Genomic DNA, 26,455 nt, shown 5'->3' with positions numbered 1-26,455 from the left:
AAACGGCACAACCGAAGCTCTCTCGTCTGCCTGTTGATACTGCGGTGACACTAATTAGCATATTATGACTCATCACATGGGCAGGCTCACTTCTCGGGTCATCAGACATACCCCTAACTTTGGGCCTTTTCTACACACAATGTGTCTGCTCCTTTATCTGAGCAAGCTGTTGAGTGAGCTGCTGATAAACTAACCTGCCCTGTGAGCAGGAGAGGAGCTCGACATGGATAAAAAGACACTTTATGGTTGATATACATTGGTATGCTTTTTTCCTACACATTGATTATTCACTCTCCTACAAAAACATTATTTAATTTTCTGATGATAGGATCAAAACCTAAATGTATAATCTGAGCTTAAACTTTTTTATGTGACACAAACTATCTTTTAGAGTTAAATGTGTAGTTGAAAAAACCATCGGGTCCATCAGCAGAAATTGAATATTTTCATCTCAAGGAAGTTTTGATACATGTTTAAAATAACTGATACCAATAAATGATTGTCCATCCATCCATGACTTTTTTGCATTTCCCATCTGGGGTCTTGGGGATGCTGGAGCTAATCAAAGCTGTCTTTGGGTGAGAGATGTGGTACTGTACATCTTGGACTAGTTGCCGGTCAATCCCAGTGCTGACATGTTGAGACAGAAAACCAGCCACCCTCACATTCACACCTGCGGACAATTTAGAGTCACTAATTAACCTAACTAGAACATCTTGGGATATGGAGGAGGCTGGAGTACCTGGAGAGAGCTAATGCACAGGGAGAGCAAACTCCCCACACAGAGAGGCCCTGTCTGAGAGGATTTTAACCAGGAACCTCCTCACTGTGAGGCAACAGCTCTAACCAATCGCTGTGTGCAGCCCCAGTAAATCACTGTGTTTGTGGTAATTTAAAATGAGTTTCTTATACTTTATGCTGGGGGAGCAGGTGGATGGAAATGTGTTAAGTTTTACTGCAATGCCTCAACAGTATCCTAAGACGATGTTGTATTATCAGAATAAATGAATAAAATGATAAACACATTCTGAGGGCTCAAGCTTGAATTTTTAACTAAAAGAAGGTGTCAAAATCTGCTTGTTAAAACTGGCAGTATTTAAAAAAAACATCTAGTAACATCTCTGCAACATCAAACATGCAACATCAAACACAAGTCGCTCCGTTAGTGTTGTGCATGTGTGGTGTCGCAGCAGCATGTTTAAACTTGTTTGACCCAGACGTCTGTTATTAAATGGGGCCTAAGTCACTTTGTTTTCAACCGGAGCTCCACAAACAACAACGTCTCTAAAGAATCCTCACAGGAACCAACTTGTATTGTTATACTATTGTCTTAATATCCATCAATATTTCTGGATAATTAACGATCATAGCATTGCATAAAAAAGAAAAATTAACAACTGTAGTTCACACCATTTTAAAGCTGTGTGGGTTTCTATATTACAATATGTTTCACATGTAAAATCGGGAGACGTTATCAAGCAGCCTGAAACTTAACCAGAAATACACACGACTCAAAAATCTGTTCACTTGTATCGCTGGAATTTGTTTTGTTGGTTGTTCTTATGGTTATGGGTTTGATAAAATTAATCAAAAGTTTTCATGTAATATTCAGAATCCTGGGAAATGGCCAACAACAGTTTCATAACACAGTTATGTGTGTTTTTTTTGTATGAGACAACCACAAGTTTAAAGTTTCTCATTCCATCAACAAACCTATGATTGTTTCCTCTGTAAATTAAAATAAACATAAATAAGAGTTGTTTTCAGATCAAATGAAACTGACATATTCATCTCACTCTCACTCACATTGGCAACAGTATGGCATCCCTTTAAACCTCTGTAAACATTACATAGAGAAACAATCTCATAATAAAAACACTAATGTTCATGAGTGACTGTTGAAGTATAGTCATGCTAAAGTTGTACTTAAAGTGTTAATCCTTCAGCCCTGCCCTGATCTAGAACCAATCTGCAGGTTGGAGTAGATGATGTATGATTTGGCCTGTGGTGAGTGAGCCACGCAGGGCTCGAGGTTCCATAATATTATCAGACTTCATCATGTTCCTGAGAAGCTGGACTTCACAGAGATCACCAGAGTCCAGCTTGTTTACTGATGACTCTGAGTCTGTATATTTTGGCTGAAATGATTCCAGTCGAGGAGAAGATTTATGGATAACAGAAAGCATGTGTCTCTGTTCTCTGGAATTAATTCCTCTGGAGCAGATGAAATAATAAAAGCACATCTGTGTTGGATTAGAAAGTGATTTATTCTTTTAGACTGTATAGTCCCACCCTTCTTTTATCGTAGGAGAGAGAATTACCTCATAGTTCAACTTTTTGACCATATGTGACATAACTGGATACTACGAAGTTAAACTGGATCATCTCTACGTTTGAGTCTTATTACTCTTTTATTTTTACCATGGGGCACCAGGGGGGTTTCAAATATGTTTTTATATATATTTTTTTATTTTTTATTTTTACATGATACACAATGAAACATATACCTACCACTGTACCTTACGTAAAAGTTTAAAATTCAACAATGTGATGTTCAAATATCACTTTCAAAGCAGCGTTGCATTTTAGAGGACAGCATACTGGAAAAGCTTTAAGCTTTAATTGACAAAAGAATTTCAGTCACCAGCAGTGAATTTTCCTGAATATTACCTGCTGCGTTCAAAAATATGCTCACCCAGATAGAAATGTTCCAAGCTGACTGGAAAAATCCAGGTTACGCCAAGGTAAAAAAAAAAAAATTGGCTGTTTGCATTCACACATACAGCTCACTTAGAAAATGTTGGGATATTTTCAGTAGTCGTGTTTATGTGTGAAATCCCCAATATAAACAGGTTACTTGATTGCAGGGTCAAAACCCAAGATCACTAACAAAGCAGCTGAATATTACTGCTCAGAGAAACTAAGGGAATGAGCTGAAATGACAAAAGATATTGGACAGAAAACAAGAAATACATTTGTGTAGATTAACTGATTGTTACACAGTTATAGAATAACCACAGCCTGATGACAGTCAGATCAAGTGCATCTGATTCAGTTAAAGTCAACACTGTAATGATAATGTAAAAAAATAATAGTGTACAATGGTTGCACATCATATCTACATTTTACATATCCACAAATAGACTAGATATTTGCTTTTCATTCTGACAACTGCCATGTCTTCATTAAAATTGGTCTGTATCACTTATTTCTAACAAGCATACAAACAATTTTGAAAGTCCTCTTTGAGTGTTTATAAGTCAAACTTTGCAATAATTTAATGTATCATAATTACTTGTGATTCCTGTAGCTATTTCAGTGAGAAGACCGCAACCTGCAACCTGCTGCAGAAGAAATGTTTAAAAACCTTTTAGCCCCACCTACAGGTGACACTGTGTGAAAAATAATACAGACGTATTCAGCTGCCCATAGCCACAATATAGGCCTAACAATTAAAGATATGTTCTGTTCATAACTGACTTATAGCTTAATTTAGCTTTTTTTGTTGTTGTTTTAAATCATATTTCTTTAATATCCATGTGGTCATGAGTTTAGACATTGTGTGACCCGGCTTGCTTTGTAAAGACATTTTGGTAAACAGTCCTGAAACATACAGGCTACAACGAACCAAATTAGTTAACAAGTTAATAAGATTCTTTTATTTTATTTATGTATTTATTTGTAACTTCGTATTTGATGTCGTTGATGACAACACTTTAAACACAGTAGGCAACAGTGCACCTTAAAGGTTGTAGCCAGTCACCACAACAAGGAACGAAGAAGAAGATTACGTAGCTTTTGGTTGCGGCGTCGTGACGTTTACGGAAGTGTTTAATCAGCAGCTGCAACTAGCAGCGGCTAACAGCTATAATCAGATACCTGAAGCTCTAAGCAGAAGAACAGACAGACAGGTACGAGAGTAAATAGGTGGCGATGGTTTCTTGTTCCTTTCTGTCATAAATCGATGAAGCAGGAACAGTGGAGGAGCAAGGTTAAATCTGTACCAGGAGAACGAGCGGTAATATTAAACAGCGGCTAGCTTCATTAGCTTTCAGTTTCCCCTGATGATGATGATGATGACAATGATGACCATCATCTTCATCATGTACTTGCTGACAGTACAGGGAGAGAGTTGACCTAACTTCAGCACAATGATAACCTGTGTGTGTTTGCCTTTTTACATATTTCTGAGTTTTTCATTATAGAAATGTGAATAGTTTCATTGTTACAGAGTTAAGTGTTACATGATAATGTTGACTATAGTAATGATGACAATAATGATATGTAGGACATTATTCATGCTGATTAGGATTGTCACAAGAAGCTGTCATTGTTTAGTTTAAAATGGTTAATGGTGCTTTACACTGCAGGGAGTGCGTACCCATTCACACATAGTGGTGGTTGCTATAGAGTATAATCCATTCATGCACATTCAAACGCTGCCGATAAAGCAGCAGGAGCAACCTCAGGGTCAGGTGTCTAATATTGGACATGTGGCAACAGGAGATGCGGATCAAACCCTTAAACTTCCAGTTGAGAGACGACCGACTCTACCAACCTGAGCCTTAGAATACAAGCAAAACATACCATCAGTTTACACTGCAAGGGATCACCAGAGGAAACCTGCCTTGAAATGAGTTAGTGTGACTGTCTAATTAGTTTTACCTCTCTGATCAAAACAAGTATGGAGGTTTGGAAAGTAATGCTTTCAATTTGATCTTTATTTATTTTTACTCACTGTAATTCGACAGAAAATGACAATGCAGCTAGTTTTGTTCTTCAGTATTCAGGATTTCTGTACAAAAGAAAAGGATGAGACTTTAGAGGATGCTTGGCTGACTTTTCTAACAAAGTGAAGATCCATAGTCAGCTGTTCTTGTGGAACTGCTTTCTCAGCTACTTACAGAAAATACAAATGATAATTATTCAAAATAAGAGGTTGGAAAATGTCCTTCGTTGGGGTTTGACAGACTGTAAATATGAATTAACTGAGAGACAGGCAGCAGAAGAGGCTGATTAAAGTTTCTGTCAGCATGACTATTTCCAGAAACTCTCACTATTGTTTTCATTGATAATCGGATTATACCCTCCACCCTCTTCTGTCTCCCCCTACCTCTCTCTCAGTGTGTCTGTGGATGGAAGTGTGCAGCTCAGCCATGGGACCAGAAAGAGTCTTGCCGAACACTGAAGATGAGCTTAGGGAGGAGGAGCGTCCCGCTGACGGAGTGCTGATGCCCGTGTGGAGTGTGGGGGAGTCAGGGGAACAGGGGGAACAAGGAGAGGGTGGTGGTGGAGAAATGGAGCTTGATGGTGAGGAGGAGGAGGAGGAGGGAGAAGTAATCAATGGAGGATATTATTACCAACCTCTGAATCAGGAACCCGATGGAGTTCACAGCAGTGAGCAGCTTGGGGAGGGGGAGGAGAGGGTGGAGGAGGAGGCCCCTCCCCACACAGAGCAGCTACAGCAGGTGCAGCAGAGGATAGAGGTGAGTTCGGAGACACTGCTACACACCTGATCTCTGACTTTGTTTTCTGTAGATCCTGATATTGAAACAGATATTCACTTGAAGGAGCGCGACAGTTTGATCAACCAGACCACTTTTCCTGGGTGCTTCTGTCATGTCCACATACTGAAGGTTTTTAAGGTGTTTTTTAGGCAGTATCACTTGTCTCACCTGTCCATCTGCTGCAGGTGATGGGTCTCCACCTCCCTGAAGCTCCTCCCCCAGAAAGTGATGAAGAGGAAGACCCTGAGGGGGCGGCAGCACTAAGGAGCCGAGCGTCCATCCCCATGGATGCAGGTCAGAGTCCCACTTTGCATTTATAGAGTGAAAAAAAAGAAAATGTAATCTTTCATTCCACTGACATCACTTCCTGCGTCTCCCTGTAGACCACGTGGAGCTGGTGAAGAGGACGATGGCTGCCATCGCTTTGCCGTCTCTGGGTGTGCCGTCATGGGCCAGAGAGATCTCAGATGACCAGTGGACTGACATGGTCCAGACCACACTGCAGAGCCGGCAGAGCGCCGCCGCCATGGGCTTCCCCTGCAGGAATAACCTCAATGGACCCTGAACACACAGCAACCATTCTGATCCCCTCTTCTTACCCTGATTGCAACAACATGGCTTCATTTAGCTTTTTGACCCTGAACACAGCTTCAACAGCCTCTGTTGCCATTAATTGCATCGCTATAGCTTAAACAGCATCAGTGTCCCTGAACCCATCACTACAGTTCAATGGTTTGTTCAGTCCTGGAATGCACCACCACAGCTTCAACGGCCTCATCTTGTCCCTAACGCACTAGAAGCTCTTTACTGACTGGATGGGAATAACTGGGTGAAAGTGAATTTTTAATTAAGAGTGAACACCAATGAGAGTCTGATCTTTGTGTTGTGACGATCAAGTGAGCCTGTTTGTTTTAGGTCCATTAACAAATTAAACTTAAAGATTCTGATTTTATTATCTTTATGTAACTGAATCACACAGTTTTCTCTACAGTCAGGCAGTCGTGTTTGTACTGTTGTAAGGTTTTAGTCAAGAAATATATTTCTTTCAAAAATACCCAAACAAGCGAAAGTAGATGCTGTTACCTTATTCTAGTCAGTAAAAAATGATGTAAATATTTTTTCTTGCTGTTAATGAAAAGAAAACTACAAATGTAATCATCAAAATTCAACAAGGGCAAGCTGGGCTAATATGAAACTCTGAGCTCATTTCTTGTCACTCACCATGTTACAGGTACATTGTTTTCAGTTTGACTGAACCTGTGCTCAGAAATTGTTAGCTTACCAAAAGTACTTTCAGTACAGTACTGTTTTCCAGTTGGTGCCACGGAGTGAGTCTTAACATTTTCAAAAAAATAAACAAGCCTTAAGTCTTTTTAAACAACACTGACACAGTCAGATATTTCTAAGTAGCAAACAAAATGTTCATTTTCTTCTATCAGCTTATTATTGTTAGCTTGCATTGGCAAAAGAGCTTACTCATGTTGTTAAATTTAACTAGTATTCAGATTAATTAAAGGTGCTGCCCACTGACCCGCTAACAAGCAGAGGTTGTTTCATATTTTTATTTCTAATTATAGTCATGACTCTCACAAATGTTAGCTAACATTATGACATTAGCAAAGCTAACATAAAAACTAAGCTTGGGTTGGGATACAAGGTTAATGGATGTTAATATATGATTTAAAAACAAATATCAATTGACAAATAATTATAAGGAACGCCAATGTCAACAGTGAGCTGAGATTAATTTTTTTTGTCTGTAAAGACGGACAAACGACCCGACTCATTTGAAGAAACCAACCTTAACAGGATTTTTCAAACTAAATAGTTTTGAGTCTTCTTTGATCCCATACTCTTCTCCTGTTTTTGTTCCTGTTCATGTTGGGTGATCCCAGTTTGAGTCCTTCAATGTCCTGCTGCTTTGACTTCAGGATTTCTGTTCTGACAGTTTAATCTGTTGTGATGTCTGGACTTTAGAGGCATGGTGGAGACTTACTATAAATTCATCAGCAGAAAAATGACCAGGGGTCTTTAGATATCAGTACAAATGTCACTCAAAGATCTTCTCTCTGCTGTGAAAGTCTCAGTTTGTAGGTCACACGATGATTGATACAAAAGTAATAATTGATTGCAGACACCGCCGCTTGTCACCCTGAGGTTTCTGTTGAGTGTAAAAAGTGACGTAGTTAGGGAAAAGCAACATTCCACCTTTAAGCCTTTTATTGAAATGTTAACGTTTAAAGAATTATGAAATGTTGAACTTGTAAATGAATTTGTTTGTATAAAACACAAGCTGTCTGATTGTCAAACATGTCCTCTTTATTTCTTTGTATTTTGTTCTGTACATACATCAGCATCTGTACAAAATCACATTTTCACACTATGTAATGCTCTAATTAAAGTACAACATATGTACAGGATGACAGGAAGTAGCGTTCAGGTTTACGTGTCAGGACTTGAGTGAAGAGATCGCCATGTTTTTTTGACTTTCTTTAATCAATACTTGACCCTCTTTATTGGAGCTCCTCACAATGTTCAGGAAAATAGATTTATTACATTCTCAGCCTTTGCAAAGGTCTCCACCATTTTTGTTGTCAGGAATCAAACGTGTCATTCTTGATCTAGGAATAAGTTGATCTTAGAGAGAACTTCTGAAAACTGTAGCTCATGTCGTCAAACACATCAAACACTTATGTCCTGCTAAACAGATTTGGGTTGGGATGAGTTTGGGGGGAAAAAAATGCAGATTAGGTCTTAATTACTTCATTATACCAGATTATAATTATTAACAAAACGTAACAACACTTTTAGTGTTTCAAGACTTTAACCTGTCATTTTTCAGATGTTTATGCAGAGCAGCGACATCACTGTAAGTTGTCATTTCAGCTTGGCAGCTCTTCTCTCTGATTTTTTTAAGTGGGAAATAAACATAAGGATCCAGATCCTGAAAGTAACAACAGTAACTACGAAAATCACAACTTCTTAAAAGATTCTGGTGTCAGTCAGGATAAACGTAGATCTGCTCCCAGCTTAATGAACCTTCATGGAAACTTAAGAAAGTCACATGCGAACGTGTTGATAAACCCCATATAACTAGGCTTTATACCTTGCATTATTGCAACTTTGTCTTCGTGCACAAAAATGAAAAAAAATGACGCCTGGCACCAAAGGGAATGGTGTGAAGAGCTGCTCCACACAAGACAGGTCTGAAATTACAATAAGATAAACTGCAGACGAGGAATGTTTTATAATAATGGAAAAAAAAAAAACAGCAATAACATAGAAATACAAATAAAAGAAGAAAGGTTTCAGCATTTTGCTGGGTGTGGTCTGTGCAAGGGGGCGTGGCAATGAGCCAAAACATTGGCTCAAAAAATGTATCTTTCTTCTCCACTCTTCTCCAACACCTCAAGAATAAAAAGAGACATTATCTTTCTAAATATTTATGTTCAACTGTCTGACAATGTATCTTTAGGGACAACTGAATCTTTGTAATGGCTTAACAGCTGTTCTACTAACAGGTTCAGTGATGCAGTAAGGTTAGATGGATTAGTGATTTATTTCAATTGAAAAAATAAATTAGAAAATAGTGGAAAATTAAGCATGGATGAACCGGTTGTTTACATTTCTTTATATTTTTGCACAATTTTGCATTATGTTTGTTTTTTCCCAGGATGCACTTGAGCATTATTTTGGAATGAGACAGAGAATTTGTGCTTTTAGAACATTTATCTTTTATATGAGCTAAAATTCAATCCTTTAAGATGACAGTTTTTAGATTTTAGAGTAGAGTTAAAGAAACTCCAAACACATTGACGTTTAAATTTAGAAAAGCAGTTTGTATTGCCTTCATTGTTTGTATTAACTGAGTGCACTTTATTGATTAAATTTCCAAAACAAAATGTCATGTTCTTAATGAAACAGTTATAGTGAAATGCTAAATGTCAAGATAATAAAAAAACGTGTTGCATTTAGTAAAACGTTGAAATGTTAACTTGTAAAACTTAAATGATGTCCACAATACATTTTTGTCTCACACATTTTTTATGTAAGTAAATGGCTTAAAACATTTTCTTTAAATTCTAAAATATTGACATTGTAGCCAAAAAAAAGTGACACAGCATTTTAGCATTTAAAATGATCGGAAACGGCAGAGGATTATGGGAAGCGGAGTTTGCAGGCAGCAGAACATGATGGAGAAGCTCTGAAACACTTTTTGTGCTTTTAAATGTTGAAATGTTAAATCTTATGTTCAGCTCTGTGAGGTGACCAGAATACTGAACTCTTGATGGCTCTGAATTCCACTCTCCTGCTTCTCCCTCTATCTCACTTTCAACGTCAACATTAAATCAGAATCAACCATTGTGACACGCGCAGACTGCTCCCGCCTGTCTTATCTGCTGGAAACATTAGTAGAAGAAGCTTGCACTTCCACCTGTGTTTGTAAACAATCTATGACAGGCATTCCTTCAGACATTTAATCTCCTCTGCGCCGGAGACATCATCCTCCCTCGCATGTTTTAAAATATTGTCTGCCTATATTTACGTTCACCTTTTTCAACATCAACATTGACATACAACATATTCTGCAAACAAGACTTTGGTTTCTTCTGTTTTTCATTATGAAGCAACAGGCTACTCCTACTAGTACTACTCCTTCAATTGTTAAACTGGGAGAGAGCACATCCCTTTATGGGGGGCAGTCTGGACCGTTTGACCTCACGATCAGACCAAGCGTGTACATGGATCCTGATCTGAACAACGATTCATTCTTTATCCAAATGATTTTTCTTCGAATGAGCCTGATCAGATCAGTCTGTTCTGATTGACATGTTTACATGAAGCCTTTTTATTCTGATCAGGCTTTTATTTCGATTATTTGTGTCAATGTATACGCAGCTGCACTTTGGGCAGATGGTTGTTCATCATGAGTCTGGTTCTGCTCGAGGTGTTTGTGGATAATATAACACAGAGTAAGGTCTTTTACCTGCTCTTTTGTAAAGTGTCATGAGATAACATTTGTTATGAATTTGCGCTACACAAATAAGTAATGATTGATGTTTAAACACTGAGAACATAAAATGTTTCAAAATAATCAGAATTTTTAACCACCGTCCCGACTAACCACACATGGGGTGATTATTTCCTGTAAAAAAACAGAGCAGCTGTAATGTTCAGTTAGTGTTGTAGTCAAGATCCCACTACAAAGACAAGACATACCTCCGAGGCAACAAAAGAGCTCTGAGGCCGAGACAAGACCAAGACATTAAGGATCAAAACTAAGTCAAGACCAAGACCATATCATATCACTGAAAAATCATGAACTTGTGCGAGTCACTTAAACAGTAAACACAGGTAAGGTAGTGGCCGTAATTGTCTGAGACTAGGCCGAGACCGGCCTTGTGACCGATTTCGAGAACTACATCACTACGTTCAGTTACTTTTGTCTGTTTAAATCTCTGTGCCTGCGCTCCAATCAATTCTTCTGGGATTACAGGTCTGAACACAGCTTCAGTCTGGGGCAGGACAACTGACCAGAGATCTCGTAACAGCATATTGTGTCTTGGTTATGAGAGAGTTGTGCTGACACACCCAAACATTCAGATCAGAAGCTTCTTTCACTGTTTGCATAATTTCCTCAAAACCTTTTGTTGTGGTCGACCTGACGAGACATGGCTACACACACAAACATTCATATTGAAGGTTTTGATTTCTTAACATAACAACACTGAAGCAGTTTCTGACATGAAATATTTCCTGGTGCAAACAGCTTCTCTAATTGGTTTAAACATGATGGCATCATGATCATCGCCCAGTAAATTAAATAAGACGTTTGAGTCAAGCTCTTGTTCAGTTGGTTCCTGCTGGTCCTGCTGGATTTTGATTGGACGTCTACATTCATGTGTCTCCCCATTGTTACCTTCATCCCGATCGTCTTCATCGTCAGTCCATCCGAAGCTGCTTCAGCCCACAGTCCACCTCAGGTCCATGCAGACAGATCAGTGATCGTGCCACGTGGAGGGGGCGGGGCTCTTTGTGTGAGGAGGACCAAGCGAGGCAGTGAAATCACAGGTGCTGTGTTTAGGTGTCATAGCACAGACATGATGTGCGAGAGCTTTTTCCAACTGCAGGAAAATAGATCATCTCAGAAACGGATCCTGGAAGTTTCTGGGTTCTTCGTGTCACTTTGTGTCAGTCTGGTTTGATGATGGTTTAGTAGGAGGAAGCAGCTACTCCTGATGTTTCTTGTTTACATGCCATTTCTAAACATCAGCATGGTTCTTTATAAATCCTCTTGCTGCTTCAGTTCCTGCCAAAAAAGCAAACTGCAGCCATTAATAGGACGCTTTCTATTTCCATCACTGTTTGAATGCATAACAGAACGGTCAGCAAACGATTGAAAAAGGATCCAAAATGTAAACCATCATTTGGATGGAGGCTGGACAAAAGATGAATTGGTACATTTTTAAGACCTGATGGACACAAAGCAGACTCAGACCCAGACCATCCAGTAGTTCTTAGGTGGTTAAGTCACTACAGTGGAAAAGGCCTTTTTGTGATGCATTCAGGAGCTTCTGTCTCTCAGGTCAAAGAGCTAGTCCAAACTGCACTGCTTGGAAACAGACAGCAGCACATATCTGCAGGTGGAGGTGTTGGAGGTGTTAGTGCAACATGAAGCTGATGATATCATCGTCACATGACCGCTGAAACACTGAGACAGCACTTGGGACTAACAGCTTCTACAGTGTCCTACATGTGATTGGCCACCAGTGGTCAGAGGTGAGGAGGTGTATTTTTTTTTTTTTTTTTTTTTTTATTCCAACACAGCATCAGCTCCATCCTGATCTGACCCAGGACCAGCTTCTCCACGACAGCTTTAACTTCCTCCCCAGAGAGACCGTTCTGGAGGGGGGTTGAGTCGGGCTCAGAGGGGGCCACCTCCCCCGGTCAGAGAGCCTCCTGATTGGCTGTTAAGTATTCCTCGGCTCTTTTGTGAGCCTCCAAAGCTTTAATGGTATAGACGTCCTGAGGCAACTCCGACTTCCTTCTCATCAGGACTTTGTCCTTCTTCAGATCCTTCGTACCCTGAAGGAAAATCCATCATAGGATTATTGCAGTTAAAATAAACAACTTAAAAGGGACACTTCCCATATTAACAAGATGTTCAGGACATGCATCCTATTTTTGTGTCTGTCATTGTTTGTATCTTGACAAGGTAGTGATCGAGTGATGGCGCTCACACTTTACCTGAGAGGCCTCGCTCTCCACAGTCTTTTTCAGCAGTTGGATGTCTTCAGCCGTTGGGGTCTCTGTTTCCATGGAGTACACAGTCACAGTAGTACTGTCACTGTACAGCATGTACTGCAAATACACATTCATAGAAAATCCATAAAAATAAAGACAATTCAATTGTGTTAAATAATGCCAAACAAAAAAATGACATTGCTTTTGGTATGGAGCGAAATCAGTTAAACTGACCTCATCCTGTGGGTGGAGTCCAGGGCGGAGAGGGTGAAGTTTATTGCTCTAAAACAGAGAATAAACACACATTTACAGAGATAATAAAATGTAATGACTGTATTTACATGATAGCGACAGGTGAGGAGGAAGGTGTGCTGAGGTGCCAGAGGACACATCAGGATGTAGTTCGGTACCTGAGGGTTTTGTCTGGCCAGCTCTTCTATCTTGTGCCAGATCTCCTCTCTCTCCTTCACCTTATATTTCTCTCTGTAGACAAATACAGATTCAGATAGAGCATTATAGGTCATTTGCTAGGTCATTTGCTGTCATTTGACACTCTGATTAGTGAAAAGATGACCCTCAAAAGTGAGACATTTGAGTATTGAACAGTAGCAGGCGACTGCAGGACGCGTGTCGTACTTTTGTTTCTCAGCCTTATACTGCTGTGTGCAGTCATCAAACAGCTTCTGGTTCATCTCCATGAAGAGCTTCAGAGCGTTGTAGATCAGACCGTGGATCGTTCTGAGGACAGGTAGAAACACTGGATTTACACTCTGAGACAAGAATATTGCTTCTATCATAAACACAAACCCAGAGACAGTCTGTAAGAGTTGTTAAGCCACAAAGCTTCTAACTTAAGTTTTTTTTTTTTACCCTCATGCCATGTACAACCAGTTGTTCATTTCTTTATTAAGTAGTTAATTAAATCACATGTGGTGATTCCACCACATTCACTGCTTATAGGAAACTATGACCGAAAACAAGCCTATAATGTTGGATATGGTACTAATAAGTAGCGTTATGTCAGTTTTTCCTCTGCAGATTTTGAATATGGTGAAAATATCAGAAATGCTGTAAATAATATGCTACCCAGTTGACCAATCACATGACTTGTGGTCTGCCTTGTTGTACTCTTAATTCAATTGTTCTAGCTGGTGCACACAGGACTATATATGTAGGCTTCGGTGTATGAAGCAGGTGTAAGCTCCGGTCTAGATCTGATGCAGAAATATAAATCAAGCGTCGTTGCTACAGCCACACTTACTTGGCAAACAGCGATAATAGCCATGGTAAGATTTTATAAAGTTCACATTACCAAGTATTGTAACAGGCTGCTGACCTTATATTTTTTTTAGGCTAGCTTTGCAATCAGCCCTACGTGGAGCGCTGACCACTTGTTAACACCAGCACACAGAGAGACACATTCAAAGAGGTTTTTTAAGGCACGTTTGTCCTGATGAAGATTATATCTGAAAAAGAGTTTTAACCTTGGTTTGGACGGTGATATTGGAACGTATTAGTGTGACAGATCATCAGGTTTTATTTAAAATAAAATCTTAATGAAAATAGGTTTCTCTTTTACTTTCACAAAGTGGGCATGCTACAATTAGTCAGACACAAAAGCTGTCCTGAATTAGATCACTGAATGCGTTTCTAGGCCTGCAGCCATCAGGCAAACTGTGATCTGTATGTGAGTATTGATCCTGTTGTGGACCAGCACTGGTTTTCCATCTACAGCTTATAGTGTCAGGGTTCATTAGATCACCGTGTGTGTGTGTGTTTGTGTGTGTGTGTGTGTGTGTGTGTGTGTGTGTGTGAGACAGTGATTGGGTTACTTGTTCCAGTGGCTCTTGGAGTTCTTGTAGAGGGCAGGGAACATGATGGGGAGGATCTTTGCAGCGTTGTCACTGATCAGGCTCATGATATACTCATTGTTCCAGTAATACAGAGCTCTCTCTGCCACCTGAAAGCACACACACAAATACACACCAAGCATCATCATCATGAATTAAAAATGAAAACTATTCACACAAATTGTGTTTTTGTTCCGCAGAGTAAAATAGATCAACTTTTCTTTTTTTCAGATGAACTTTCAGGGCATTTATCACACAGAGGACAGATGACAATGGATCAGGTCCCAGGTGGGACTGGACCAGCTAAAAATGTCGCTTTTACTTAGACCTGAACTGCCTCGCCTCCATGACAACACAAACTACTAATTATCCACCATATACCGGTACATGAAACATTGGATGGGAACAACTACAGAGACCCATTTTTTTTTAAATTCTGGACTAAATTAAACCAGTGGTAGATCTGGCTCTCAATTTAGTTTCAGGCTGTAGTTGATGACCTGGATCTCATATTGTCTAAAGTACCGTGAAATACAATTTGCACCGGTATATAAGATGAATTTGGACTTTAAACGTCTACCAGAGAGAAAAAGTTTTAATCAATCTTCCTGTGTGTGACGATTTCTCAATCAAAAGATTACTCCACAAAGTGTATTTATTTACAGAAACAATTTACCACCCTTTTCTTCAAATGCATGATTATGACCGGATGAAAAGAAGATGTTAAAAAGCCTGGTCTTTGTCACTATGTTTCCCAACACAGCATGCAATACACAATGGATGGGGATGAATCATGTCAGGTTGTTTGCAGTGTGGGATGATGGTCTGCACTCTTCTTGGGTAATGACAGTGTGTGTGTCAGCATTTTATACTGATATATCAGTCACACTGGTGAATAGAATGCAGTACAGCTATGTTAGTCATCCTGGTTCTTATTCAGGTTCAGCTCTGTTCCTGTTAAGGTAAAGCTTCAGGATCGGATGTTGGTACCTGGAAGTGAGGGCTGGAAACACACTTGGAGAGCTGTCTGAAGAGCGGCTCCTGGACTTTGACGAACTCTGACGGCTCGATGACGTCCAGGATCTCCTCCAGCTCGTTCAGGAACATCACCTCCTTCGGACTGTGAGTCTTGGGCCAGAACTTGAGCAGACCCATGATCACCTGTGGGGGGGTTCAGACATCATGAGCTGACATCACAAGGTGACATCAAGCTTTTTCTGCTGCCATATATAATACTATGGAAACCAAACACTGCCTATCACCAGCAGCGGCAACACATTTCGAGTGTTGCCATGGAAACAGAAAGAACGTCAGCAGCAGACTCACCGGCTCTGTCAGACCACTGTCTTTTTCTAGGAACTGGACCACACAATACGCCAGCTGCAGACAGACAAAGAGGGAGAGCTTACCTAACATTGAAGGTGTCTGAAATCATAGGCAGGAAACATCACAAACAGGCAGACTGACAGTCAGAGGGAGAGAAAGACAAATGAGGGGTGCATTGTTACGCCCCATGTACGGAGGCAATAGTCTTACAAGTTGACAGCCCGGGGTTCAAGTCCAACTTGCGACTTCCTTCCTGTTTGTCATTTCCCATTCACCCTCTCCATTTTCATCCTCTGCCCACTGTTCTGTCCACATATAGGTTAGTGCAAGGTATAAGAAGATATACTGTGTTAACTTGTTCATCAGTCGAGAAAAACACACTCATCCTAACCAAATCAAACAGAAAAAAAACAAAAAACATTTAAAACATACACGGCAAAACAGAAGCACGGCTTCGCACTGTCGGGCTCAAGTGTTCCAGAAATGTATTTCAGCAGGTTGATGCATGGAGCACACCTGCTCTTCATCAGTCAAAGGTCACATTGTACAGCACCCAATAATTTGTTAACATATCATGGTGTATACAAATTTATAAATTCCCTATGATGCCCATCTGTAGTCTGCTGCTATTTTTGACCCGCCTGACTCCATCTCTCATTGGCTTGTACACGTTGTTTCCTCTCATTGGTTGGTTGAGTAAGAATATCAGGGTAAGCATGGTAGGCGTGAAGGCACATTTTTAGGTCAACTGAATATGCAAGTCTTCAGTATTCTTAGATGTCAGAGACAGACAGATCAGTTTAAAAAAAACAAAAATAAAAAAAACATCATACACCACTGTAGACAGACTGTAAGGAAGCTAGATCCAACAGACAGAGACAGACACTTCGACAGAGACGCATACAGCCAGACAGAAGATGAGACAAACAGAGACGGACTCATAGACCGACAAACACAGACACAGACATAAAGACTCTCTAACCTGAGGGTGGTAGACACTCAGAGACTTGACTTTATGAAGTGGCAGCAGAACCCGGATCAGAAACATCTTGTGTTCTTCTTTGAGTGGTAGAGCAAAGCCATTGATAATGCTGAAAAAGAGACAATAGAAAAACGTTAACATGGTTAAAGATGTCCAGCTGGTTGGACAAGCTCTCAATGTATAAAGGATACAGTCTTTGTCACACTGGTGGAGGGTCTGTCACCCCATCCTGACGCTATTTGGTGCATGTCCTCCACCACTCTTCACTTCTAACACTTTACAGGTGTGATGCTCATATGTTTATCGAACATCTTTTTCCAATTTGTTTGTTTTCATTCAGATTTTAAATCGTGACAGCTGTTGAGATGACCCACTCCGCCTTCAGCAGTACTAAGAAAGTCATTCCAAGGCCCAGACAGGATCAGAGGAGCCAGCGAGGAGAAGGTTCTGTGTTTGTGTGCATGTATGAGTGAGTGTGTGTGTGTGTGTGTGTGTGTGTGTGTATATATGTAAAGGTCCAGCCGTCTCTTCACACAGCGTACTTCCATAATGCAATGTGAGTTCACAGATTAAACACCCAATTAGGACTCTGTAGCAGGACTGAACTCTGAAAAGGGCTAATGATGAGCCATAACACCTTCTCTTCTCTTGACATGAAATGTGTGCATACTGTCAGTCAAAGTGTGCTTTTACCTGCCCAGTATCTCCAGAAGCTCAGCAATGCCATTGTGATGTTCTGTCTCGTATATAAATCTGTAAAACAACAGTAGGTCACACAGAGTGAGATCACTGGGTTTGACTTGAGGTTAATCAGATCGACCCAAACATCAGGGTGCACAGGTGATCTGTTCAAGCGTCAGAAGTCAAATACAAAACTAGTCAAAAACAAGAACTTTTAGAGTGAAGCTTCATTTCAGTGTACGAGTTAGTAGGGAATCAACATTGTAAACACATTGACCATGATTGCCCTTCGTTGGGTTCAGTTTTTCTTTTTCTTTGCACAAGGCCAAACAGATCAATCAAATGTAATGTGTCAGTTTATACACTGACTGAATTCATAGGTCACACTAGATGACGCAGTGGTAAAAGATCAGTGTTCTGTTCATCTGCTTGAAGACATTTAAAGCTCTTTTCATGTTGTGTGACTTCTTCTCAGTCATTTCTGTGTCAGCTGTTTGGGGTCGTCTGTTCATCAATCTTGTTCTGACCTGTAGAAGATGTTGTTGATCTGGCGGCGGATGTAGGCACGGAGGCCGAGGAACTTGCCGTAGATCCGGTGGAGGATTGTCTTTAGGAAGTCTCTCTCTCTGGGATCCTCACTGTCAAACAGCTCCAGCAGCTTTGGAAAACAAAAAAACCCATGACACAGAAAGTTAGGGTTCTATCTGAGGCTACACAAAAGCACATCTCAACATGAGCCCATGAGGTCACAGCTTACCGACATAACAAACTTTTGGTCAATGTATTTTTTGGCAACGTTTGGCTGGAAGTCTGGGGACTCCAGGAAGCGAAGGAAGAATTCGTAGACAAGCTGTAAAGACAAAAATACAGAACCACAGATCACTATTACGTGAAAAGATGCAGTTCAACGGATCAGTCAAGCCTTCCAGCAGTTTATAACCAGGATCAAAGCAGCCAGATGAAATGTGAAGCTGCATGTGAGCGAAAAAAAAGAAAAGGAAACTAAAACCAATTAACTCGCCATGTACCTGCAAGTGAGGCCAGGCGGCCTCCAGCGTCGGCTCGTCCTCCTCAGGATCAAACTCAGCTCCGGTTGGATTGGAGGACGGAGGAAGAGTTCGAAACAAGTTTACTGAAAACTGAACCAAAACACACAAACAAACATGAACACACACACTTACAATATCTTCCATATTTCTGACAACTTTCTTCACCGTATTGGTTTGAAACACTGTTAACACAATTCTCTTTGGTAAATAACTCCATTTTAAAGGAGCACTCACACTAGGTGACCCATACAGTGCCAAAAGCACGCTCCACTCCTAAAGTCCAGTTCCTTTGACTTATGCGAGTGCTCCCACGCGGTGGGTTTGATGTTATCATGAATTTACATTTGATCATTTATATATTGAATTAATCCATGCTGGTTTGTTTGAATTTGGAAGCGCGCATGAAGCGACGTTTTACGTTTAATTTCGAAGAGCATTGTAAGTGGTAAAATATAACTAATTTCCTGAAAGCAAGTATCAAATCCATAGTGCATTAAACCTGGAAGTTAGAATCCACACTGAAATGTTCTGAAATGCAGCTTCTGGTGTGCCAACTCAGTCTTTCACTGTTTTTGGATATGTTTTTTGTACAGCATCCAGTATTGACACTTTCGGATGTACACACAGTTTGATATTCTTGTCTGATTGGTCGATACTACTCAGACTACAAATGTCACTAAAAGCAGATACAATCCCAAAATCTTGACCCTCATCTACAGATTCTATATGTTTATTTAAAATCTATAATTAAAGATGAACAATAATAATTATTAGGTTATACAATGTGAATAAATCAAATCAATGAGTACTTTAATAGTTGTTTACTGACTTTCAGGAGAAACCTTTTGAATTCAGGTGTTTTACAGGCTCAGCATGTTTCTGAAGGTAACCACTCAATTTTCCTCATGAAAGTTTTATATTCATGCCATTGTGAAACTGTCAAAGACGGTTGTCATGACAACTTTGTGAGTTAGATCTCACCATCAGCACGGCCTCGGGGTAGATGCACTCCGTCACCACCTCACTGTTGTGTGTGATGTACTCGACCATCTCGTTGAGTCCAGCTCTCTTCACCTCTTTGTATTTGAGGTCGCTGAGCGGGTCGCTGACAAAGTCGAACAGCACGCAGCACTGACGCAGCTTCTGGACAAAAAGCTCTTCACGATCTACCAGCGGGGAGTCTGAGGGGAGAAGTGGAGATGGGAGGGGGAATATAATAGAGTACCGGTAGTCTTTAATAATAATCAATAACAAACAATAATACCAACATTTATAATAGCCAACAGTTAACACATCCTTCCCATACATACACATATTCATTCTGTCATTGTTATTGCACGATCCCACTGTGTAGTGTTATGTTAAGGATTGTTTGTTATGGCATTGAGGGTGGTTATTGCTGTTGGATAGAAACTGTTTTTAAGTCTGTTTGTTAAGCCGACAGCACATGAGCGGACTAGGCTTCACACAAACTGGAACTTTTTTGGAAGGTCGTACGATGCATCTGTGGGTCGTAACTGAATTATCTCCACCCCTTTTAGGTTAAAATAACTCTAGGTTAACATCAGGTGTAGATCAGTGACAGTTTCTACTTGATGCTGTTGGTTACCTTTGAGTGCAGGTAGTTTCTGCAGCTCTCTGTTCTTGGTCAGACTGAAGCGGGACGAGCTCTGGCGACGCTCCTTCTTCACCAGCTGAGGACCTCCGGAGTATTTGATCTTGTTGAGCTGAGTGGGCGGAGGCGTGCTGTTACTGGGGCGCTTACTGCCACTCTGCTGCTGCTGGGACTGTGCACACATAGAGACAAGCAGACGAATTCAAAATGAGGAAGGTAACGCTTCAGATTTTGATTAAAAAAATAAAATAAATTAACAGAAGAGAGAAATTTGTGTTGAAGAAGAAACTTGGACAACAGAACAGATTAATTATACTTATGAGTGCTAAATCAATTCTGTGCTATATTAGTAGTTTAGATATCTGTTAAACCGCAATTCCATCTCGTACAGTGGTGAATCTGAAATGGTCTCGTGTTAGGGGGTCAGCATGGTGAACTAAATCTATTGGAGTTATTTCCAGTCATGCGTCCCTACTGCAGAACTCTTCTCGTCTGCGTTCATCTGAGCTCTGTAGCTGTAGCTACTACAGCTGTGAACAAACCGGACTATTCAAAGAGCATCAGTAAACATAAAGCTAATATCAAGTTCAAGGTTGGGACACTTTGACATTTTGGTTTTATTGTTCTTTCCAGCTTCCTTCAGTGTGTTTGAGAGAGGAGGAGACCAGCTCCCTCCGTCTGTGGCTCACTGATCGCACCATCCCCTGTAACAGCCGTCCGTCACTCTGTGAGCCGTTAAAATGACAGAATGCGTTTGCTTTATTTTTTTTTTTAAACTGAGGACATGAGAGAGGACACATGCTCAGAGGCGATTGTGTGAACTCCTTTAGGATGTAAAATCTGATCTGCTTGATCCCTGATCCTGAAGGAAGTCTGACTGAAACCTGGTCTGTGTCCTGAGCAGCAGCCAGCCAGCCGCTTCAAATTACACCTGAACCGAATCATCAGCTTCTAAATGAGCGTCTTAGTGGAACTGTAAGTCAACCTGGGACTCTTTCACAACAAAGGGGTTATCTCTCCTCGGCTATTTCTTTATAAATAGTTCACAACAATAAAATGTTTCTGGTGGTGTTTGATTCAGTCTGTTTGAACTTTATGTATGATTATTGTAAGTCTTTTGTGTGTACTCAATTCTGTGTATGTCCAAATGATCTGCTTAAGTTACATTTTTATTTCCACAAGCTTCTTTCTTACTCAGTTTGTCTGACTAACTGTATTAATAATGTTTTATCTCCAATCTTCATCAGACTTCATCATCTTTTGAACTCCTCATATGAAGGCTCCGTTCACGTTTCTCCTTTAAACAAACTAAGCTCCCATCAACAGAGTGCCATCGCTGTGCAAAGAACAGCAATGTTTTAATCTCCCTGCAGGCTCAACAACAACTTGTGACCCTTAACTTCCTGCCGGCCTCAGACTCCCACCGTGTGTTTACTGAAGCAGAGATGACAGTGTGTTTCATATTTTAGAGACTCACCTCGTCTGAGTTTTCAACAGCAGCGGCATCCTTCCCTCCGCCGCTGCTGCCACTGCTGTTACTGTTCTTCATGCTGCTTTTGGAAGATTTGCTTGTGTCCTGTTGCACACAGAAGAAATTGACGCTTTGAACAGAGAGACAAACTAACTTTCATTAAGTCCATGTTTACAGATGTGAATTTAACTGGAAACGTTCTCAGTGCTCATTTTGAACGCACTTGTGTGAAGCCACCAAGTGCAGAAAGAGAGAGAGAAAGTTAAACTTACGGAGAAATGACTTTTATGTGCATAATATAAACAATGAATCCTTACTGATTTAACAGGTGGACGACAGCAACTCGCACATCAATAAGTTGTTGGAACAAAATGTATAAAAGTCAGAGTTTTGACCCTGAAGAAGATGCAGTGCGACCAAACTTTAGTTATTTGATCCTTTAAGAAATCTGCCTTCACTAATTTGTGTGCTCGAATATTTTCTTTGGTTCCTGTCTTGAAGACAGTATCCACTGAGTGAAGTAAATTTTTTTGTCCGTCTCACAGTAAATCCTTCTCTGAGAGCATCGACCTCCATTTGTTGGAGTCGCTGAAGTGGAAGAGTTTCCTTCTACTTTAATGAGCAATCAGTGTTGATAAATCCCACATGTTCTTACCCGGCAGGCTCGGGCATGTGCCTGGATATCTGCATTTAGGAACGCCTCCAAAAAACCAAATGTGGTAACAAAACAGCCCTTTATATTTACCTCCCTAGAGTAACGTCGAGGAGAGCAAAGAAAAGGAGCTTCATAGCAACCGAAATGGAAGTAAGATGAAAAAAGACGAAAATTGACGAAAAAAAAGAAATAAATAAATAAAAAGAAAGGTTTTGTTTGTTCACTGAGGGGGGGAGTTACAGGCTAAAAACAAAAGAAACATGCTGCACGGGAGAAGGTGAAGCATGGTGTGTGTTCTGTTGGGTCAGAGCAGACAACTCCTCATGAAACCAAGAAAAAGAGGTTTAATAATAAGCTCAGTGCAAAAACATACATATATAATACTGTATATAATCAAAAATATAAGAAAGAGCTGAGTAGGCACAGGTTGATTAATACCACACTTTCTAAGTGTTCTCATGCACTCATTCTGCACACATCTGTGCAGGACGCACTGACCCAGGAGAAAAAACTCAGAGGACACAGAGCGAATTTTTACAGCACTGCTACTACGGTTATTCTATGCTCAGGTCAATACTCAATCACACACTTTACTCACAGAAGGTGCTGCTTGTCAATAGAAAGGCAGGCAACTGCTGGGGCTCTGCTAAGTGTTGCATGCATTATTGCTGTGAAAACCAAAGGTTGCCAATGAAGGAAAATTAAAATTAAGTAACTGTCTGGGAGTGAAAAAAAAAAGAGGAAAATAATAATTAACGCTGGTTGAAGGGGCCCCCGATGGATTCTTACCTAGGGCCCCAACAGACTCTCGAATCCCCACTGTTTACACACTGACACCAGCCATTTAGAGTCACGAAAAGTCCTAGCTGGACTGCAAGTTCAAACCAAGAAGCTTGTTACTGTGAGGCTACAGTGCTACCCTCGGTCTACGATGCCACGCATTTGATATCATGAATTTATATGACAGCTATCAGAGCTTTCTAATCTCATCAAGAACAAACATCCAACAATACAATTAGACAATTGACCGTTTCGAAGATTTATTTTGTATCAAAGGAGTCAAGTGATATTTCTGTACATCTGTCAGCACACATTAAACAGAGGCAGCCAACAACTCACTAAGCACACTGTATTAAGGGTAGAGCTCATGAGGGCTTCAACGAACAGGGCCAAGTAGTATCCTATAGCCAACAGTAATCTATCAGAATATCAATGAAATGAGTTCCTAACAGGGAAAATTCACAGAACAAACTCAAAGAAAATATTTGTTTTTCGGGTTGCAATTCCTAGCTTTCTTTGAATTTGTAAACCTGAACTAGCGATCAATCGATATACTTTATTGATGCTGAGGGAAATTCAATTAACTTTCCAGAGAAAGTGCAAAGATTACTTAGAAAACCTGCAGCAACAACATGTCAACGTATAGAGCATGAAAATACAATACAACATTAAATGGAGATTGACTGAACCTAAAACTACCTATCAATCAACCCTCATTACACATTATCTCAATATACTTTTTAAGAGCAGGTTTGGTCTCTATAATATACACTGCTCAAAAAAATAAAGGGAACACTAAAATAACATCCGAGATCTGAACGAGTCTTATTAAATACTTTGTTCTTTACATAGTTGAATGTGCTGACAACAAAATCACACAAAAATGATCAAATTTATTAACCAATGGAGGTCTAGATTTGGAGTTACACTCAAAATTAAAGTGGAAAAACACACTACAGGCAGATCCAACTTTGATGTAATGTCCTTAAAATGAGTCCAAATGAGGCTCAGTAGTGTGTGTGGCCTCCATGTGCCTGTGTGACCTCCCTACAACGCCTGGGCATGCTCCTGAGGGATCTCCTCCCAGACCTGAACTGAAGCATCCGCCAGCTCCTGCACAGTCCGTGGAGCATTGTGGGGTTGGTGGATGCAGCGAGACATGATGTCTCCGATGTGCTCAATTGGATTCAGGGCTGGGGAACGGACAGGCCAGTCCATATCATCAATGCCTTCATCTTGCAGGAACTGCTGACACACTCCAGCCACATGAGGTCTAGCATTGTCTTGCATTAGGATGAACCCAAGGCCAACCCCACCAGCATGTGGTCTCACAAGGGGTCTAAGGATCTCATCTCAGTACCTAATGGCAGTCAGGCTACTTCTAGCGAGCACATGGAGGGCTGTGCGGCCCCCCCAAAGAAATGCCACCCCACACCATTACTGACCCACCGACAAACCGGTCATTCTGGAGAATGATGCAGGCAGCAGAACGTTCTCCACCGTGTCTCCAGAGTCTGTCACATGCGCTCAGTGTGAAACTGCTTTCATCTGTGAAGAGCACAGGGCGCCTGTGGTGAATTTGCCAATCTTGGTGTTCTCTGGCAAATGCCAAATGTCTTGCATGGTGTTGGGTTGTAAGCACAACCCCCACCTGTGGACGTCGGGCCCTCATACCACCCTCATAGAGTCTGTTTCTGACCGTTTGAGCAGACACATTTGTGGCCTGCTGGAGGTCATTTTGCAGGGCTCTGGCAGTGCTCCTCCTGTTCCTCCTTGCACAAAGGCAGAGGTAGCAGTCCTGCTGCTGGGTTGTTGCCCTCCTACAGCCTCCTCCACGTCTCCTGATGTACTGGCCTGTCTCCTGGTAGGTAGGGCCTCCATGCTCTGGACACTACGCTGACAGACACAGCAAACCTTCCTGCCACAGCTCGCATTGATGTGCCGTCCTGGATGAGCTGCACTACCTGAGCCACTTGTGTTGGTTGTAGACTCCGTCTCATGCTACCACGAGAGTGAAAGCACCGCTAGCATTCAAAAGTGACCAAAACATCAGCCAGAAAGAATCGGAACTGGGGTCACAACCTGCAGAACCACTCCTTCATTGGGAGTGTCTTGATAATTGCCTATTATTTCCGCCTGTTGTATACTCCATTTGCACAACAGCATGTGAAATTAATTGTCAATCAGTGTTGTACCTAAGTACAAGGACAGTTTGATTTCACAGAAGTGTGACTGACTTGGAATTACATTGTGTTGTTTAAGTGTTCCCTTTATTTTTTTGTTTTGTGCAGTTTATTAATCACAGACAACCCAACATGAGCAAGGCACTTAGCAGGATTTGGCAGATAACAGTGCAAGGATAAATTAACACTTATGTGCTAGAATGTCATTGTTTCAGATGTATTATGCAATAACTTTTCCACAGATTTGATAAATTACACAAATGTTCATGGATAAATCATAAGGAAAATCCATGATGGAAATCCCATTCTTAGCTCGTGGGGGCATGATTGGACGAAATGTTTAAACGTGTCATAACGACTCTGTAATCTCTGTTTACAACTACAACATCTGTACTCGAAGTACATGAAAACAGCCTGCGGTCATCATCAAATAGTTTTCACATGGAAACATCTGCAGGTAAACTAAAGGAGCAGGGCTGAGCTAAAGGCTAACCTGCTCTCAGCTGCTTAGCACAACATATTATGTTTAAGCAGACGTGCATGGATGACCCACAGTCAGCACCAGTCCATTTCCGAGCCCAGACTGTTTTCTATCAACAAGATCAATTATTTAGGGGGGGAAAGGCAGCAGATCCTCCCTGCAGCTGCAGAGTAGCACTCCGTGTCATGTCACCAGCTAGCCTTGTTTGCAAGGATTCAGCCTGACAGCAAGCAAACCTCCCAAATTACCTTTTAAGCAACTGGTAAGATGTACTTTCAATCGATACCAAGGCAAAGACACACATTATTGAAGCCGCTAGTAACCCTGCAGCTTCCCCACCCTCCGCTAGCGGGGCCTTAGCAGGTTAGCCTGATTAGATATGAAGCTGCTGCTCGATAAAATATTACGTCTGAAGTCTTCATCAGCGTATTCCTCAGGACCACCCTGTTACATTACAACTCTAATGTGCTTCATTCATTTGCAACCACGAAGACACCCACTAACCTTCTCCTTCTTGGTTTTGTTAGGCATCTTGGCTGTGTTGCAGGGTCCTTTTTCCACGGACGTTCCTTGATGGTCGTCCCCAGGAATCAGACGCTGTCACTCGGTCCGTCTCGGCTCCCTGCGCCC

General features: G+C 40.9%; 2 protein-coding genes across 5 annotated transcripts; one reads left to right on the top strand and one right to left on the bottom strand.

Annotated features, from left to right (window-relative positions):
• Positions 1 to 3,772: 3,772 nt before the first annotated feature.
• Positions 3,773 to 6,620, top strand: mea1 (male-enhanced antigen 1). 2 transcript variants are annotated; one of them, XM_079362591.1, is made up of 4 exons: positions 3,773 to 3,911; positions 5,125 to 5,486; positions 5,693 to 5,801; positions 5,891 to 6,620. In XM_079362591.1, exons 2-4 carry the CDS (start codon positions 5,136 to 5,138, stop codon positions 6,070 to 6,072), a joined length of 642 nt encoding a protein of 213 aa, XP_079218717.1. In that variant the 5' UTR covers positions 3,773 to 3,911; positions 5,125 to 5,135; the 3' UTR covers positions 6,073 to 6,620. The 2 variants fall into 2 exon arrangements, with proteins under 2 accessions (XP_079218717.1, XP_079218718.1); XM_079362592.1 differs by lacking the exon at positions 3,773 to 3,911 and adding an exon at positions 3,918 to 4,018.
• Positions 6,621 to 7,805: 1,185 nt separating this feature from the next.
• ppp2r5d (protein phosphatase 2, regulatory subunit B', delta) lies at positions 7,806 to 26,448 on the bottom strand. 3 transcript variants are annotated; one of them, XM_079362590.1, is made up of 17 exons: positions 26,330 to 26,448; positions 21,733 to 21,831; positions 20,250 to 20,427; positions 19,622 to 19,821; positions 18,620 to 18,730; positions 18,349 to 18,441; positions 18,119 to 18,249; positions 17,604 to 17,663; positions 16,911 to 17,019; positions 15,929 to 15,982; positions 15,593 to 15,763; positions 14,585 to 14,712; positions 13,389 to 13,490; positions 13,163 to 13,235; positions 12,987 to 13,034; positions 12,756 to 12,869; positions 7,806 to 12,593 (listed from the first exon to the last, which is right to left on the bottom strand). In XM_079362590.1, exons 1-17 carry the CDS (start codon positions 26,354 to 26,356, stop codon positions 12,456 to 12,458), a joined length of 1,836 nt encoding a protein of 611 aa, XP_079218716.1. In that variant the 5' UTR covers positions 26,357 to 26,448; the 3' UTR covers positions 7,806 to 12,455. The 3 variants fall into 3 exon arrangements, with proteins under 3 accessions (XP_079218716.1, XP_079218714.1, XP_079218715.1); XM_079362588.1 differs by having other exon boundaries at positions 12,756 to 13,034; XM_079362589.1 differs by lacking the exon at positions 26,330 to 26,448 and adding an exon at positions 22,044 to 22,317 and having other exon boundaries at positions 12,756 to 13,034.
• Positions 26,449 to 26,455: the final 7 nt, after the last annotated feature.

The sequence above is a fragment of the Symphodus melops genome (assembly GCF_947650265.1).
Source record: "Symphodus melops genome assembly, chromosome: 15".
In the NCBI taxonomy this organism is placed as follows: domain Eukaryota; kingdom Metazoa; phylum Chordata; class Actinopteri; order Labriformes; family Labridae; genus Symphodus; species Symphodus melops.
The sequence above is the reverse complement of the archived record's forward strand: the minus strand, read 5'-3'. Positions and strand labels throughout refer to the sequence as shown.